General features: G+C 42.8%; 1 protein-coding gene and 1 long non-coding RNA gene across 2 annotated transcripts in view; one reads left to right on the top strand and one right to left on the bottom strand.

Annotated features, from left to right (window-relative positions):
* The window catches only part of LOC117522995 (collagen alpha-1(XIII) chain-like), a 407773-nt gene that overhangs the window by 113753 nt on the left and 275603 nt on the right, over positions 1–18417 (bottom strand). Inside the window, exons 7-8 of the mRNA XM_034184413.1 lie at positions 14357–14407; positions 1665–1700 (exon numbers count right to left, since the gene is read on the bottom strand). Of these exons, the coding sequence (XP_034040304.1) occupies positions 1665–1700; positions 14357–14407 (87 nt within the window). The remainder of the gene's footprint in view (positions 1–1664; positions 1701–14356; positions 14408–18417) is intronic.
* Positions 6380–8554, top strand: LOC117523662. The gene is made up of 2 exons (XR_004564571.1): positions 6380–6544; positions 8063–8554. It is a non-coding gene; the product is annotated as an uncharacterized LOC117523662 (long non-coding RNA).

Raw genomic sequence — 18417 nt, 5'->3', positions numbered from 1 at the left:
GACACAGTTGATCATCATATTCTACTTGATAGGCTAGAAAACTGTTTCGGGATTACTGGAACTGCTCTTGTGTAGCAGACGTCTTATCTGTCTGGTCGTTCCCATTGTGTTTGTGCAATGACACTACCTCTGACTTTAAGGGCATGAAGGTCAGGGGTTCCGCAGGGATCCGTTCTGGGTCCCTTGCTTTTTTCCCTGTATATGGCACCCCTTGGGAACATTTTGCGGCGTTTCGGGGTTGCTTTTCATTGTTATGCTGATGATACTCAGTTGTATATGCCGATAGCTGCTGGAAATCCTGTCCACATAAAATCTTTACAGGACTGTCTTGCAGCAGTGAGAAGTTGGATGTCTAGCAACTTTCTACTTTTGAACTCTGATAAGACTGAAATGATGGTTCTTGGCCCAACAAGACAGCGGCACCAATTTGATCAGCTGGCGCTTAGCCTAGGTTCATGTGTTATACATCATACTGACAAAGTGAGGAACCTTGAGGTAATATTTGAACCTATGTTGTCCTTTGACCTCCACATTAGGGACATTACGAGGACTGCTTTCTTTCATCTGAGAAATATATCAAAGATTCGCCCCATCCTGTCTATGGCTGATCCTGAGACTCTGATTCACGCATTTGTCTCTTCTAGATTGGATTATTGTAATGCTTTATTTTCTGGTCTGCAGCAGTCTAGCATTCGAGGACTTCAGTTGGTGCAGAATGCTGTTGCCAAAATTTTGACACAAAGTAGAAGGTTTGACCACATTACTCCCATTCTGGCATCCCTTCATTGGCTACCGGTTTCTGCCAGATTGGATTTTAAAGTTTTATTGTTGGTTTATAAAATTGTTCATGGACTGGCGCCTTCCTACTTGGCGGACTTGGTTAAGCCCTACGTACCTGCAAGGCCTTTGCGTTCGCAGGGCGCAGGGCTTCTGTGTGTTCCGAGGATGAACAAAAAGTCTGTGGGGTATAGAGCCTTCTCCTACCGTGGTCTGGCTCTTTGGAATGATCTACCTGCTGTTATTCGGCAGTCTGACACGGTGGAGATTTTTAAATCAAGACTGAAGACCCACTTTTTTAGACTGTCTTATCATTAATTTTTTAATCTGTTTGTGTTTGCTTTGTAATTTCTTTTTATTCTACTGTTTTATCTTTTAACTGTGCTTTTCTTGCTTTTAATTTTGAATTTAGATTAATTTGTGTTGTTGTGAATTATGTGAAGCGCCTTGGTGCGACTTTGTCGTGATTTGGCGCTATATAAATTAATAAATTGAAATTAAATTGAAATTAAATTGGATGGACACATTTACACCATGGAAATAAGTTAAGTGAAATTATACTTTTAGGTTGGAGCAGGAAAAAATCAGAGTAACTCCAACAGATTAAGTAGGTATAGTGAACTTAATTTAAAAAATGTACTAACTTAAAATTTTTCATTATTTTGAGTGTTTGGGTTCACAGCCTATGCAGTTCTTCTCAGTTTAAAAAGTCCAGAGACACAGCATGAACACTGGAGACAATCTAACCCCACCTGAGGTATCTGCCAGTTTTTGGCTATATAATTAAAACTGAACTGAACATGTGGTGACGTCAGGAACAGTTAAGGAAATGTCAGAATGATTTAGAATGAGACTGGACTGAACTGGAAGGCATGCTGATGACTTACTGGAAAGCCTGGAAATCCTCTTGTCCCAGGTTGTCCCTAAAGAGGAAGAGACAGACAATCAGACCGACGTGTGATAAACGTCTCTGCACTCGTCCCACCACAGCAGCGAGGCTTCAGATCTGACCTACAGCCAACTCCAACGTCAGGGACGATACTGAACAACGAACGTGGATAACGACAACCCGCATGGACAGCAGGTCAATGAAATCCACAAGTGTTTGTTCGTAAGAATTAACAGCGACACCCCTTTGGAGGGCCCACTTTATGGGACAGTAAAGACGGAGGATGGAGGGAGACATAAACACAAAGAAAGACAGGAATGCAACTCATGAAATGCATTGTGTGTGTGAATAATTAGAATTTGTACAACACAACCACACAAAAATCACAACTATAGCATAGAGACATTAGAGATGGAATAATGAGATAAGTTTCTTTCCACAGGCCTTCACACTGATGAACAATTTAACCTGCCAAAAAACTCAATAATTCATAGACCTCATGTACAACTTCACTCTGGTTGTCTGTCACATTTTTTTTTCTTATTGCACATTTTATTTTACTTGCACATCTTATTTGCACATTTTTACTGTGAATTATTCCGTGCAGCCTTGGTGGCCAAGTGGTTAATGCGCTTGGTTTCAGTGCAGAAGGTTCCGGGTTCAAATCCCACCCCTGGCACATTTCTCTATGTAATGTGGAGTTGCGTCAGGAAGGACATCCGGCGTAAAACCTGTGCCAATTCAACATGCAGATCCACCTTGGATTTGCCGTGGCGACCCCGAGTGCAAACAAAGGAGCAGCCGAAGGGACTTACTTTACTTTACTGTGAATTATTCTGTTTTTAGTGTATATTCATGCATGTTGTACAGAGAGAGTGCAGCTCAAACTGAAGTCTAATTCTGTTAGAAAAGTAACGGACCTTTTTATTTTTTGCAAAAACTATATGGATTTGAATCATGTGTGATTGCATCAGCCAAGCTTGAACCTTCGTGCACATGCGTGAGTTGCGTCATTCGCCTGTGAGCACGCCTTGTGGGAGGAGTGGTCCAGCCCCCTCGTCGGATTTTCATTGTCAGGAAATTGGCTGATCGACTGCCGCTTTGCTTCATCAAAATTTTTTCAGAAAGTGTGAGAGACAGCCAAGTGGAAACCATTTGGAAAATTCAGATGGCTTTCGGTGAAGATCTTATGGGGATCACATAGATTAAGGACAATTACAACTGGATTAAAGACGGCCCACAGCGGCGGATGGCGCGCTGCGCACCGAGCGGCGATCGACAGGCTCAAACGACCAGATCATTTCCAAAGTGAACGCTTTGTTGATCCGAGACATCGTCTGACTACCAGAGAAATGGCAAGACAGCTGGACATAGCACTTTTTCGGCACATTCCACTGTTACAGGAGTTTTTGTAATGGAAAGAGGAGTGGAGAAATTCGCACGTCGGGACAGAGGCGCAGGGCACAGAACAAAAAGCAACGCTGTGATGAAGCCTCACAGGACATGTTGTGGCATGTCCAGCTCGTCCGCAATTTCTCGGATAGTCACACGACTGAAAAGCCACCGAAAGCCGTCTGAATTTTCTGAATGGTGCAAGAGCTGGGCATGTTAGGGTTTGTCCTGTTAGACCAACACGGAGGTGCTTTCGTCCCACGCCATGAGCGGCTCCGTGGCGAATTTCTCCGCTCCTCTTTCCATTACAAAAACTCCTGTAACAGTGGAATGTGCCGAAAAAGTGCTATGTCCAGCTGTCTTGCCATTTCTCTGGTAGTCAGACGACGTCCCGGATCAACAAAGCGTTCACTTTGGAAATGATCTGTTCGTTTGAGCCTGTCGATCGCCGCTCGGTGCGCGGTGTGCCATCTGCCGCTGTGGGCCGTCTTTAATCCAGTTGTAACTGTCCTTAATCTGTGTGATCCCCATAAAATCTTCACCAAAAGCCATCTGAAGTTTCCAAATGGTTTCCACTTGGCTGTCTCTCACACTTTCTGAAAAAATTTTGATGAAGCAAAGCGGCAGTCGATCAGCCAATTTCCTGACAATGAAAATCCGACGAGGGGGCTGGACCACTCCTCCCACAAGGCGTGCTCACAGGTGAATGACGCAACCGACAGGCGTGAAAAAACTCACGCATGCGCACGAAGGTTCAAGCTTGGCTGATGCAATCACACATGATTCAAATCCATATAGTTTTTGCAAAAAATAAAAAGGTCCGTTACTTTTCTAACAGACCTCATATAATAGTGAAAAACAAAGAAACATCTTTAGTGGCCAACAGACCTGTAACTTCAAATCCACACAGGTCCCCAAGTTTTTTCCTTTGAAGGGCCATGAATTAATGTGGATGGAGGGCCCCGGGACAAAAGTAAATGTTAAGTCCCCTTCACACATAGCACAAATGAATGAATGGAGCATGAAGGAGGATTCAAATGACAATCGTGCAAATTTGATCTGCATTCGAACACCTTGTACGGCAGTCTCGCAGCAGTCGACACATCTGTTCAACACGTGCACGCCACATTCGAGTTGCGCTCCCGTTGGAAACCCAATTGAACGGTGGTCAAGATGCAGTCGTAGCGCCATTCCACTGATGATGCAGCATTCATATACTCAACAAAAGTATAAACGCAACACTTTTGGTTTTGCTCCCATTTTGTATGAGATGAACTCAAAGATCTAAAACTTTTTCCACATACACAATATCACCATTTCCCTCAAATATTGTTCACAAACCAGTCTAAATCTGTGATAGTGAGCACTTCTCCTTTGGTGAGATAATCCATCCCACCTCACAAGTGTGCCATATCAAGATGCTGATTAGACACCATGATTAGTGCACAGGTGTGCCTTAGACTGCCCACAATAAAAGGCCACTCTGAAAGGTGCAGTTTTGTTTTATTGGGGGGGGATACCAGTCAGTATCCGGTGTGACCACCATTTGCCTCATGCAGTGCAACACATCTCCTTCGCATCATCCGTGAAGAGAATACCTCTCCAATGTGCCAAACGCCAGCGAATGTGAGCATTTGCCCACTCAAGTCGGTTACGACGGCGAACTGGAGTCAGGTCGAGACCCCGATGAGGACGACGAGCATGCAGATGAGCTTCCCTGAGACAGTTTCTGACAGTTTGTGCAGAAATTCTTTGGTTATGCAAACCGATTGTTCCAGCAGCTGTCCGAGTGGCTGGTCTCAGATGATCTTGGAGGTGGACATGCTGGATGTGGAGGTCCTGGGCTGGTGTGGTTACACGTGGTCTGCGGTTGTGAGGCTGGTTGGATGTACTGCCAAATTCTCTGAAACGCCTTTGGAGACGGCTTATGGTAGAGAAATGAACATTCAATACACGAGCAACAGCTCTGGTTGACATTCCTGCTGTCAGCATGCCAATTGCACGCTCCCTCAAATCTTGCGACATCTGTGGCATTGTGCTGTGTGATAAAACTGCACCTTTCAGAGTGGCCTTTTATTGTGGGCAGTCTAAGGCACACCTGTGCACTAATCATGGTGTCTAATCAGCATCTTGGTATGGCACACCTGTGAGGTGGGATGGATTATCTCACCAAAGGAGAAGTGCTCACTATCACAGATTTAGACTGGTTTGTGAACAATATTTGAGGGAAATGGTGATATTGTGTATGTGGAAAAAGTTTTAGATCTTTGAGTTCATCTCATACAAAATGGGAACAAAACCAAAAGTGTTGCGTTTATATTTTTGTTGAGTATACTACAAGTCAGTACGCAAGTCAGACCATTCAGACTGCGTCCAATGTTCAGCTATTACCCTCTGCTGTGTGACTGGGCCCCTACAAGCCACAGTGATGCACATGTGTCGGCAGGCCCTCATGATATGGAAAAAATTAAAAAACACAACTCACCTATGGAACTCGTCCAGCTGCGCCTCAGCACGCACTGTGGACACCATCAGCCAGGCTGCCCCATGTGAAAATATCTGTCTGATCCTGTGATCAGCCAGCTAGCGAGGCAAATGTCTCGTCCACCACATAAGTATAGTCTATATGGTGAAATGTCCTTTGGCATGCTGCACGCCAAACGGCCAAAGACAGCTGGACGTGCGGACCCTGCATGTGGCCGGGTGCTTTCACCTCCTTGTGGTGATGTGTTCATGATGTCAGCACATGAACACCTCACATCCGTGCAGATCAAAGCTGATCCAGGCATGTGGCCCACAGCAGCCGTAAACTTCGCTGGCCTGACCTCCGGTCACTGTCTGTGTGAGGGAGGGAGGGATGTTTATATTTTATTTTATTTCATTTCTTTCATGTCATTTCCTTATCTACTTCCATGGGCATGGTTCATGAACAAAAACGAACAGAGGGATTATAATTCTTGTTTTCTCTGCTCCTTATAACAAGAATAACTGACTAAAAGAAATCCATTTGTTTCCTCAATAGGGCAGCGCAGTCTCGTTTGAACCCTACCTGATATCGCTGGATTTGGCCACTTTTGGGGAGAGCCACACCCATTGTTAGAGTGACCAGACGTCCTCTTTTTCCCGGACATGTCCTACTTTTGAGACCTAAAAAAATGTCCGGGGGGAATTTCAAAATCATCCGGGATTTTGTTCAACTGCCTCAAACATAATACATGTACAGTACATTGTCAATAGAATTGCCACTCCGTTCCATTTTACTCCATTTCAGGTTTCTCTGTATCGTTCGCAAATTAGTCACGCCCTTCTCCTCAAATCTAGTCACTTTGCATTGTGTGTGTGTGAAGGAAGTAGGGTGGGCTAGCCAGTCTACCCGAGTGTTAACAAGCGAAAGCACATGTGTGTCCGCCGGTTCTACGGCAATGCCGAAACGAAAATGCACGTTCATGGAAAAGTTGAAGAAAAAATTCCTGTGCTTTCGCCAGGGTCGTGATCCCTATGAAGCTGAGTGCTTGACGTGTAAGGCAGGCACTTACGTGTCTGTGGCAAATAAAGGTGCCAACGACCTGCAGGTACACATAAATTCAACCAAGCACACAAAAGCAGCGAGGGGCGAGAGCTCATCATCTAAAGTCACGGATTTCTTTGTGACTAAGTCCGAGAGTGTAGCTGTTACTGCAGCAGAAGGCAGCTATGAGCCTTCACAGACAGCCTATAAGCTTTTCACAGACTCCCCAACAGCTCAAAAATTCTCATGCACCCGAACGAAGACAGAAGCCATTGTAAATTCCGTGATAGCCCCCCATTGCTTTAGAAGCACTTCAAGGTATTCCCTACTGTGGCGTGTCCACTGATGGCAGCAACCATGGAGCAGTAAAACTGTTCCCTCTGCTGATCCAATATTACGACTGGAAGAATGGTGGTGTGCAAAACAAATTAATCGAAATTAAAAGCACCCCAAATGAATCAGCTGACACCATTGCTCAGTACATAAAAGACACACTGCAAAAGAAGGGAATCTTTTCTAAATGCATTGCATTTACTGGAGATAACTGCAATACAATGTTTGGAGGAATCCAGCGTAATGAGGAAGGAAAGAATGTTTTTGCAAATTTAAAGAAGTCCCTGCAGAACACAGCTCTTATTGGTGTTGGCTGTCCAGCTCATATTCTGAACAATTGTGTTCACCATGGCGCACACACACTAGACCTTGACATTGAGCAAATCATTTTCAAAATCTATCACTTTCATATCATACTTTCATATCTACACTGTCCGCACAGAGAATTTGAAGTAGTACTGTGAATTTGCTGATGTTAATTACAGGGTTCTCCTCTCTCACAGCAAGACACGATGGCTGTCATTATTCCCAGGGATTGAGCAATTACTGCAAATATATCCAGCTTTGAAAGCATTCTTTTTGTCCCAGGACAGGCCACCACTGCAGATCAAGACGTTTTTTGAGGATGAGTTCAATGAGATTTACCTGTGGCAAATGCATTCACTGATGTCAGTGTTTCAGTCCAATATTCAAGAGATGGAGAGGATAACTCCGTTGTGGAGGTGAAGAGGATTTTGAACAAGGTCCAGAGCTTGTTTCATGAGAGCAAGATGAACAACTTCATGCCTCTTAAAGTCAAGAGTATGCTGGCTCAAAAGCCGAAGGATGGATATGGGCAAAGGTGTGACCAGTTCAGTGCTCAGGTTCAGGGGCTGTACAGTTCATGTCTTGACTACCTTCAGAAATGGATGGCACCCATGGAGGAGTTTTCCACTTTTATGTGGATGGATCTGAGTGAAATTCCAGACTGGAATGATGTGGAGGCCTGCATCAGGAACCTGGCTGAAAAGGGAGTCGAAGTTGATGATGCAAAGTGCTTTGATCAGGTCACCAAGCTCAAGAAATTCATTGAGAAAAATGGTGCGGAATTCAGTGATCTACAAGCACATCAGAGGTGGACCAAATTTTTTGAAAGGTCAAAAAGTGTTGATTTTCATTCAGAGCTGCTCAAGATGGTAGTTTTTTTTTTTTTGCCATACCTGCCCACAATGCAAATGTGGAGCGCATCTTTTCACTGATGCAAGTGCAGTGGACGAAGGAGAGGAATTGCATGTCTGTGGATTCACTGAAAGGGATTTTGTGCACCCAGTACAATTTCAGGAACATGACCTGCAAAGATTTTCATACCTACTTAATGGGTAATCGTAAACTGTTGAAAGAGATGCAGTCTTCTGACAAATACACCCCGCAAGAGGAGGACTGAAGAGGAGCCAATTTTTTTTTTTCAAATGCTGCACCGATGGCCCTATTTCTTTTTTCTTTTTTTTTTTTTTACTTAGTCTACCACTATTACACTCAAAAATGTCAGTGTACATATGTTTTTGTTAGTGTACATATGTTGTTTTGTGTTATTCGGGCCAATAAATGCAATTGTTATACAGACACCATGTCATTTGTGTCATAACATACACCAAACACCGATGAATCCCCCCCCCCCCCCCCCCCCCCCCAAAAAAAAAGGTGTCCTCCTTTTCGGAAACCCAAATCTGGTCACCCTACCCATTGTGCAATATACACACAGCATAACTTCACATGAAAAAATGGTGTACTGTTTTGTTGCCGGCTGTAAATCACTGAAGCAGTCGCAAAAAGTGTTTTTTTTTTCCAGTTCCCACTGGAGAAGGGACAACAAGTCAAATGGAAGACGTCATATTGGTAAGTGTTAGCCTACACAGCGAACCAGAGTATCTATGGTCTCTCATCTGCAATACCACCTAAACATGTTTGTGCTCCGGGTCCTAAACAAACCGCAACACATGTCCACTTTCCCACCGCAACCTCACTTTTTCTTTGCATTTTCACTTTGTTTGTGTAATTTGCACAAAAACTCAGAGAAAATGCCATGTTTTTGTCTCCGGATGTAGAGAAATTACATCATATGTACCATGTTTTACCCCTTTAGCGCCAGCCCTCAAACGAGACTACGGTGCCCAATCCAACATGGACACTGTCCCTGTGTCAGGTCAATTAAACATCATTACCAGAAACATTATTGTTTTACATTTCAACGGTACATTCAATGTTTTATAGTCTCTCATTATCTTGTCCTTATATATTTTCTCAGATTTATAAACATTTGTACATTTAAATTGCTTCTGTGGTGCTGTGAGAGTGCACGTCAGTGCGGATGTGGTATCACACCTGTGATACCACATCCGCGTGTGTTCGTGCGCGTGCGTGATCCGCCCACATTCTCGGTGGTTGCATCCGTACGCGTTTGTACAAAGGTCTGTCCGACCGTCTGTCCCTCTCAACCGTGTCACGAGGTTTTGCATTTTCTCCCATTCAGTCTCATTCATGATCATTTGTGCTAAGTGTGAAGGGGCCTTTACTGTTGCCTGAATTACACATATACAAATGCAATTAAATGAAATGCATTTTACTGACAATTAACACGTAAATCTAAAATAATGTCCTGTACAGAACCACCCAGTGAGCGCAAGTACCCACAAAACGGCATTAAACTGGAAGTACAGATGCAGAGACTGATAATATTCTTTACCTTTATTCCACACACACACACACACACACACACACACACACGCACAGCAGCAGCAGTGAATGTGGAGGATTACTGTTTTTGGTTGGTCTGTTTGTTCACCAAAATAGATTGCAGAATTTTAGTCTGAATTCTGCCCACAGCATATAGCAAAAATCCACCCAGATTGTGTTGCTCTGTTTTTTTGTTTGTTTGTTTGTTTTTACCAGTTAAACAAATTTCCGGTCCCATTAGTTACTATGCTTGATGTCCACATTTATGTAGACACACACCAGGGGCATAGCACAAAATTCTGGGCCCTAGGTACTAGCCATATTGAAGACACCACCCCCCATTGTTATGTTCTTTTTTATTAACGCAAACACCAAATTTCTAATGCGTAATCAAACCAGGTCTAAGTCATGTATACCTTCGATCACACCTGGGAGTCAGAACCATTTTTAAAGTTGGGGGAGCAATATTGAGTTGGGGGGTCTGGGGGACCAAATTGCACCATTTTCTAGAAAAATGGTGCAATGTGGTGCATTCCCATCTGTTAAAATGCACAGGAATGCACCAAATTGCACAATTTGACTAGAAAATGGTGCAATTTGGTCCCAACAGACCCCCAACTCAATACAGCTAGCTTTCAAGCTCACCTCCCTTTTCAAAGAGTTTGGTTAGCAGCTGCTTTCCCTCATTTAGTTTTCTTTCCCTGTCCTTTTTTCTCTTCTTTTTTGAAATCCGAACTTTGATTTTTTTTTATTTTAGGAAAGACATTTATTTCAGCCTAAACACTAGGGCTGCAATTAACGATTATTTTACTAATCAGTTCATCGGTTGATTATTTTTTCGATTCATCGTTTTTTAAATTTTTTACTTACATGTGATTTTTGCCATTATTTCTTTAAGTGAGTTTTTATTAAAAGGCCTTTATCACACAACATCAACGTTTGACCTTGTAACAAAGTTCTGTTATATTCTCATCAAAAACATACCTGGAGTAGTGTTTTAATTTGCACATACATACATCACCGACACACCACAAAGAGATTTCCATCCGGTTTAGATGCCTACAGCAACTGTCTCAACCACTGACAACATATTACAGCAAGAGTCCACAAAAGTATTTTAAAGGCCTGACGAAAGTGTAATATGTTATATTTAATAAGATATTTTCATGAAAAAAAGACACAATGTGCAGTTTACTGCATTTTATTTTTTTCTTGTGTAAAAACACAGCTTAGATGTGGTTTGACCGAAACAAATTGTCATTAAACTTAATAAAACAGGGATGAAGTGGAGGTTTAAGAGTCACTAAGTGTTCACAGGAAATTTCTATATTTATTTATGCTCATTGTTAGTTGGTTTAATCTTTTCTGTTTTGTTTTATCAGATTCTTTTTGTCCGTTTCTCTAAAACTGTATCGTGGCATTATTAGTTATTATTACTATTATTGTTGTTGTTTCTATTATTATTATTATTGATATATAAATACAAATAAATGAATAATATATTACAATTTGTAATACATTTGACTCTTTTACGACAACAAACGCTGAGCCATGAATTATTATACAGAAAACAAATGTGCTGACAGCTGCAACAGCTTAATGCTAACTTTAAAATTGAAAATGCCATAGACATGCTAACGCGTTAGCATCGGTCCCGTTTTTAAGTTATAAAATACATCTGTCAACTGTTTCAGAAGACCATAACAGGTCAGATTAACATAAAAAGGTAAATGTTACTCACAGACATATGCTCTTTGGGGTTTTAGTGGGGAAAAATTAAGATTAAGCAAAATAAAACACTGAATCAACAAAGAACCAGATCGAAGCACTGCTTTGATCTGCAAAGCACTGCTTCGATCTGTGAATCACTGCTTCGATTGGTTCAAGGTTCAAAACAAAGCTACACTGCAGAAACGGTTGATTTACACTCAACAAAAATATAAACGCAACACTTTTGGTTTTGCTCCCATTTTGTATGAGATGAACTCAAAGATCTAAAACTTTTTCCACATACACAATATCACCATTTCCCTCAAATATTGTTCACAAACCAGTCTAAATCTGTGATAGTGAGCACTTCTCCTTTGCTGAGATAATCCATCCCACCTCACAGGTGTGCCATATCAAGATGCTGATTAGACACCATGATTAGTGCACAGGTGTGCCTTAGACTGCCCACAATAAAAGGCCACTCTGAAAGGTGCAGTTTTATCACACAGCACAATGCCACAGATGTCACAAGCAGGAATGTCAACCAGAGCTGTTGCTCGTGTATTGAATGTTCATTTCTCTACCATAAGCCGTCTCCAAAGGCGTTTCAGAGAATTTGGCAGTACATCCAACCAGCCTCACAACCGCAGACCACGTGTAACCACACCAGCCCAGGACCTCCACATCCAGCACGTTCACCTCCAAGATCATCTGAGACCAGCCAATTGGTTTGCATAACCAAAGAATTTCTGCACAAACTGTCAGAAACCATCTCAGGGAAGCTCATCTGCATGCTCGTCATCCTCATCGGGGTCTCGACCTGACTCCAGTTCGTCGTCGTAACCGACTTGAGTGGGCAAATGCTCACATTCGCTGGCGTTTGGCACGTTGGAGAGGTGTTCTCTTCACGGATGAATCCTGGTTCACACTGTTCAGGGCAGATGGCAGACAGCGTGTGTGGCGTCGTGTGGGTGAGCGGTTTTCTGATGTCAATGTTGTGGATCGAGTGGCCCATGGTGGCGGTGGGGTTATGGTATGGGCAGGCGTCTGTTATGGACGAAGAACACAGGTGCATTTTATTGATGGCATTTTGAATGCACAGAGATACTGTGACGAGATCCTGAGGCCCATTGTTGTGCCACACATCCAAGAACAACACCTCATGTTGCAGCAGGATAATGCACGGCCCCATGTTGCAAGGATCTGTACACAATTCTTGGATGCTGAAAATGTCCCAGTTCTTGCATGGCCGGCATACTCACCGGACATGTCACCCATTGAGCATGTTTGGGATGCTCTGGACCGGTGTATACGACAGCGTGTACCAGTTCCTGCCAATATCCAGCAACTTCGCACAGCCATTGAAGAGGAGTGGACCAACATTCCACAGGCCACAATTGACAACCTGATCAACTCTATGCGAAGGAGATGTGTTGCACTGCATGAGGCAAATGGTGGTCACACCAGATACTGACTGGTATCCCCCCCCAATAAAACAAAACTGCACCTTGCAGAGTGGCCTTTTATTGTGGGCAGTCTAAGGCACACCTGTGCACTAATCATGGTGTCTAATCAGCATCTTGGTATGGCACACCTGTGAGGTGGGATGGATTATCTCAGCAAAGGAGAAGTGCTCACTATCACAGATTTAGACTGGTTTGTGAACAATATTTGACGGAAATGGTGATATTGTGTATGTGGAAAAAGTTTTAGATCTTTGAGTTCATCTCATACAAAATGGGAGCAAAACCAAAAGTGTTGCGTTTATATTTTTGTTGAGTATATATATATATATATATATATATGTATATATATATATATATATATGTATGTGTGTGTGTGTGTGTGTGTGTGTGTCTCTATGAGAAAACAAGTGTATCTGATTTTGTAAGAGCGTGACCATGAAGGGTTGCACAGGAAGGTTAGTGATCTCACCAGGACAGCCGTGGTGTGAACACACACTATAAGGCACTGCCAACTGTGTGCAACATCTGCATTTACCAGCTTACTGACTTGTGAAACATTGAAATATGTAAGGTATCGAAACCCTTTGAGACAGGAAGCAGCATCAGACAGCATGAAGATATTCTCTGTGTTTACTATTTGCCACTTCAGGAGAAGTAAAACTAATGGGAAATGGCTGCTTTGCAAGGTATATGTATGTAATGTTTATTACTCAGTTGGTCCAGTCTGGGTTACACTTAATGAATGTATTTATGATACTGACTGCACCAGTTCGAGCACAACTGGAAAATGGCTGACTGTAAATCTTTACAAAATAAGGTAAATAATAATTATGTGCCCCCACGGTGGCCCAGATTTGACTATATGCAAGAGGGAGAGTTGAACAACAACAACAACTGTGTGAAGGTTCATTGATACAATGCAGTATTGAGGTAATGAGATTGCCTCAGATCCTGTAGTTGTTTTAATGTGACAGAACTAATGTGGGTCATCTGCAGTCTGCTTTGCCTTCCCTCTGATGTCTGCATCACCTGACTTGGCTACACTGCTATAACATCTACACAACCCCAGGCTAGGACCAAGTAACCCCCTAAAAATCCAACTCCAGACCATGATCTCTTTCTGAAAACTGAGATCCAAACTGGTTTGGTCCCAGGCTTCAGGTTTAATTCCAAAGTGCTTCTGGATAACTAATACTGATCAAAGTTGGATTGGAATGTTGTTTTTTGCACTGTTTCCTGATAAAACAGGAATGAGTAATTATCCAGTTTTTGGCCAAATCACAGTTCCAGTCCTCCTGTTCCCACACAATCTGCAATTACCGAGCATTATTTCATCATTTGTCCAGAATCACACTCACAAAAACAAGAGCGCAGTACCCCGCCGGGGTAGAAAAACAGCTCTTTCCCACTGTTCACTTTGATCAAGAGAACTACAATGTGTTGTGTCCATGATCTTGATGCGTTCAGCAAAAGGTGAGTAAAGCAGTCACGAATAAAAGCCTGGTTCTGCTAAGCTGCTGCAGATAAATCAGAAGATTCTGAGGTGTGTGGACAGGTGAGCACACTTACAGGAGGTCCTCTTGGTCCAATGATAGACAGACCTGGCTCTCCTGGCACTCCCTGTGGACAAACAGACAGACAGTCAGAACACATGATTGTTAAACATGCCATTAATAGTCAGAAACTCAGCTCAGACATTCCTTTTTCTTAAAGGAATGTGTATGTGTATGTGTATTTTCTTAACAGCATGTGTATGTCCAGCAGGGGTGGTGGCCAAGTGGTTAATGCACTTGGTTTCAGTTCAGAAGGCTCCAGGTTCAAATCCCACCCCTGCCACATTTCTCCATGTAATGTGGAGTTGCGTCAGGAAGGGCACCCGGTGTAAAACCTGTGCCAATTCAACATGCAGATCCACCTTGGATTTGCTGTGGCGACCCCGAGTGCAAACAAGGGAGCAGCCGAAGGGATTTACTTACAACATGTGTATGTCCAACAGATATTCACCTCCTCTCGCATAGTCATTTTCAAGTTCACTGTCACTTTACCTATAAGATTAGGTCTGGTTTCCGGACCACACTACAGAGCGTGACCGTAGCAGGCTGTGTGTTAAGGTAGGGGGCCAGGAACAAAGTCAAAGAGAACCCCAGAAGCAGGTCAGCCAGGACTCAAGTGTAAGATTCAAAAAAACAAGGTGCTTTAATGATCCAGGGTGACGCAAAAAAGAACAGGCCGAGACAATGTGAAACATACAGAGAGGATACCAGAAGTACGGACGAACGAAAATACAAAACACGGTGGAGAGAGACAATACCAAAACTACTTACAACCCAGGAGCAACAAGAAGATGACAAATACTCATAACGATAACCATAACAATACAATGGTCCCGCACACGAACAGAAAACAAGGAGTGGCTTATGAAGGCTAAACTAATGAACAACAGGTGTACAGAAAACAGGAAGGTGGAACCACAGGTGCACATGAATTAACTAAACCGACATTATCTGGAAAAAGAAAAAGAAGCAGAAAATAAAGGGTGAGTAGAAAAATAAGTACCAGTAAACAACAAAACCACAGACAAGACAAATACACACATGGAAATATAAGACAACCTTGGAGGTGAACAAATTAAGAACAAAACCTCAAACATAACAAACATACATAACACTTAAAAGAAAAAACCCAGAATACAATAGAACAATGACTAGGAACTAAGAATAAACTGGTGTACACATGAAACTGGTGGACAACGCTGGGACTCAGGCCAGGAGCAGACAAAACACGGATGATCACAAACAAATGACATCTGACATACACAACACACAGAGGATGGATGGAGGCAACGTGCACGATACATACACAGACCACAGGAAGACAGGTGCACATGACGGAACACACACGGAAGACTCAAACACTAACCATACACAGACTCACACCAGATTCGTACAAGAACCAGGAGCATGCCGACATACACACATAAGCACCAGAGGCAGAGGAGACGAAGCGCACATGACCAACCACACACAGACAACTCAAACAACAGACAAACACGTGTACACACACATACCAGACACAGACATAAACCGGTGGCACGCACGCACACACACACACACACCAGACTCAGACCTGAACCAAGGATGCACCCATACCCACTTAAGATTCAAAGACAAAACCAGGAAACATGCACAAACGCACACACAAGAAAAAACAGTCACACATTAGCACAAACACACAACGGCACAATGTCACACGGGAGACAGATCTGACACGCCAGCACAGCAGAGAGACAAATGAATACACATGACCAGACAAACCAACAACACTGTGCAAACAGCGGAGCATATGAGAGCTCGGTTTTGGCACAAACTGCTTGATCTGCTTTGTGAAGGTCCTGTTGCCCCCTGACCTTTGCTGCAATATCCAACAAACCACTTGGTCCAGACTGACCAAACTTTGCATCACACTCCCTAATTAAGTTCACTACTCCTGAAGGAAACTCAAATCTGATGGTTGCATCATCCATCAAAGGCGGGAGGTTATTCAGAGATTTCTGAGCAAACATCAGCTTCAGCAGGCTTGTGTTTGTTTTCTCAGTCTGCTCTGAGTGCTGATATATCAGTCTGCAAAAAGGTGACAACAGAGAAAGAGGGTTCATGTCACGTCACACAGGTTTCATTTACTTTCTCGGGAACATAATTCTTTAGCCGAATAGACAAATGAAAATCTACAGATGTTTTTGAACAGAATTTCAATTTCTCTGGTGGTCAGTGGTCAAGATAACAAGGCAAAGTCAGAACTGAACCCAGGTCCCACTCAGGGAAATTCGCTCTAAACCCACAGCCCTGAAATCACCAGCAGACTAAACCGTGCAGATCTCATTTTCTCTAAGGTGAAATATTGTGTAGCTCATAAAGAGAAATGTGTCCATCAGCTGTGGTTATTTTGTTTCTGCTGAACCAGTCTGTCTGGTCGTCCTGTTTTTTCATTCAGCCTGGCTCCCTTTGCCAGCTCTTTGCCCCAAACAGCCTCCCGCAAAACCCACAGAACCCATTTGTTTGAGGAGTGCATACTTCTGGAAAAGCTCGTCCCCACTCACTCACTTCCTATCCCAGAGATCATGCTTCCTTTTAACAGATGATCTACAGTCAAGCCTGCTCTGTGTAATTCCTGCCTTTCTTCATTGCCGCTCTCCTGGCAGCTACCGTAAGAGGCGGTGCACATGGGGGACAGAACCTGATCACGCCATTACAGTATGTTCCGCCCCTAACAGCCGCTGCCATCAAATAACGAAGGAAGTAAATGGATTATTTTGGATGCAGCTGTGTGCAGCGCTCCAAAAAGCTGCCAGTGTTGTCTGCTTCTCCGCTTACCCTCCCGGTGGCCACATGACTATTTCTGTTCTCCCATAAGTCAGACTGCAGATAAAGCGGCTACATATTTTGGCTCACTGGCTGAGCGTATTAAAGATGCTCGGCTAATAACACAATCATTATTGTAGAGAACGCCACTGGATGGATTTCTGTTGTGCAATATATCGTTAATTGCATGATGAAAGCAATTCTGTAGCTGTGCTGATTCTGGCTCACATGCAGCAGAGTGAGTTGTTGTGATTGAATTAGCAAACCATTGAAGAGGACTCCAATTGCTACACTGTATATATACTGGACCAACCCTGGGACCAACCCTGCATCACGTCACCCATAGGGTTTCTTTTTGAGACCCGGAAGAGCTGTTTTGAAACCCAAAAAGTGTGGCTCTGAATGTACTCTGCCTACATCCCAGCTAGCCCATAAATGGCTAAAGAGGTGGACCATGGGTGGGATAAATGAAGCCTGAACACTTCCCCATCTTAGAGTTACCAAACAATCTAAACTAGCAGGCTAAGCTTGGTTCTGGTGTTTATTGAACCATATTTGTGGGGTCAAGGTGGTGGGTTTCATAATGTGTAGCATTGGTGTGGGCATTAAAAAATTATGGCCTGCTTATTTCCTTAGTGATCATGGATTAACTGGGCCTAATGTCATCAAGCTAATGATAGCTGCCAATCCTGTAAGCATCCAAACTGAATAACATAAAAATTTGACTTGACTGAATTACTGGAACACAGACTTTTTAGATGATTCATTAGGAAAATTAACTGCACATCAAGCCATATCCCACCCAGAAACCAAATGTTCTTTGAATGTTCATTGAACGTTTGCATGAGAACGTTTGCAAACGTGGCATGAACACTGCATGAACATCATATGAACAAAGAATGACAGGTAATGTTTGCATGCGAACATTCAATGAACATTATACAAACGTTCACAAGTGTTCACAAACACCAAATGAACAGTTGCAGCAGAACATTAAATGAACATTTGTAGAGTGTTCGCATGCGAACATTACCTGTCCTCATTCTTTGTTCATATGTTCATGCAATGTTCTTGCTCAATTACCTACAATTTTTGTGATTGTTCCTATTGAGAACTAAAAAAAAAAAATAAGTAAAACAAACTTTATAAATGTTTTAAAATTCAATAGGTTTTATTTCAATAGTGACTTGCAATGTGGAATTATATTGTGGAACATATAAAATAAGTAATGGACAAACTTTTGAAATCACTTAATTGATAAAGGAATTCATC

The sequence above is a fragment of the Thalassophryne amazonica genome, chromosome 13, assembly GCF_902500255.1.
Source record: "Thalassophryne amazonica chromosome 13, fThaAma1.1, whole genome shotgun sequence".
Classification (NCBI taxonomy): Eukaryota; Metazoa; Chordata; class Actinopteri; order Batrachoidiformes; family Batrachoididae; genus Thalassophryne; species Thalassophryne amazonica.
Note: the sequence above shows the minus strand (reverse complement) of the source record. Positions and strands in the feature narration are given on the sequence as shown.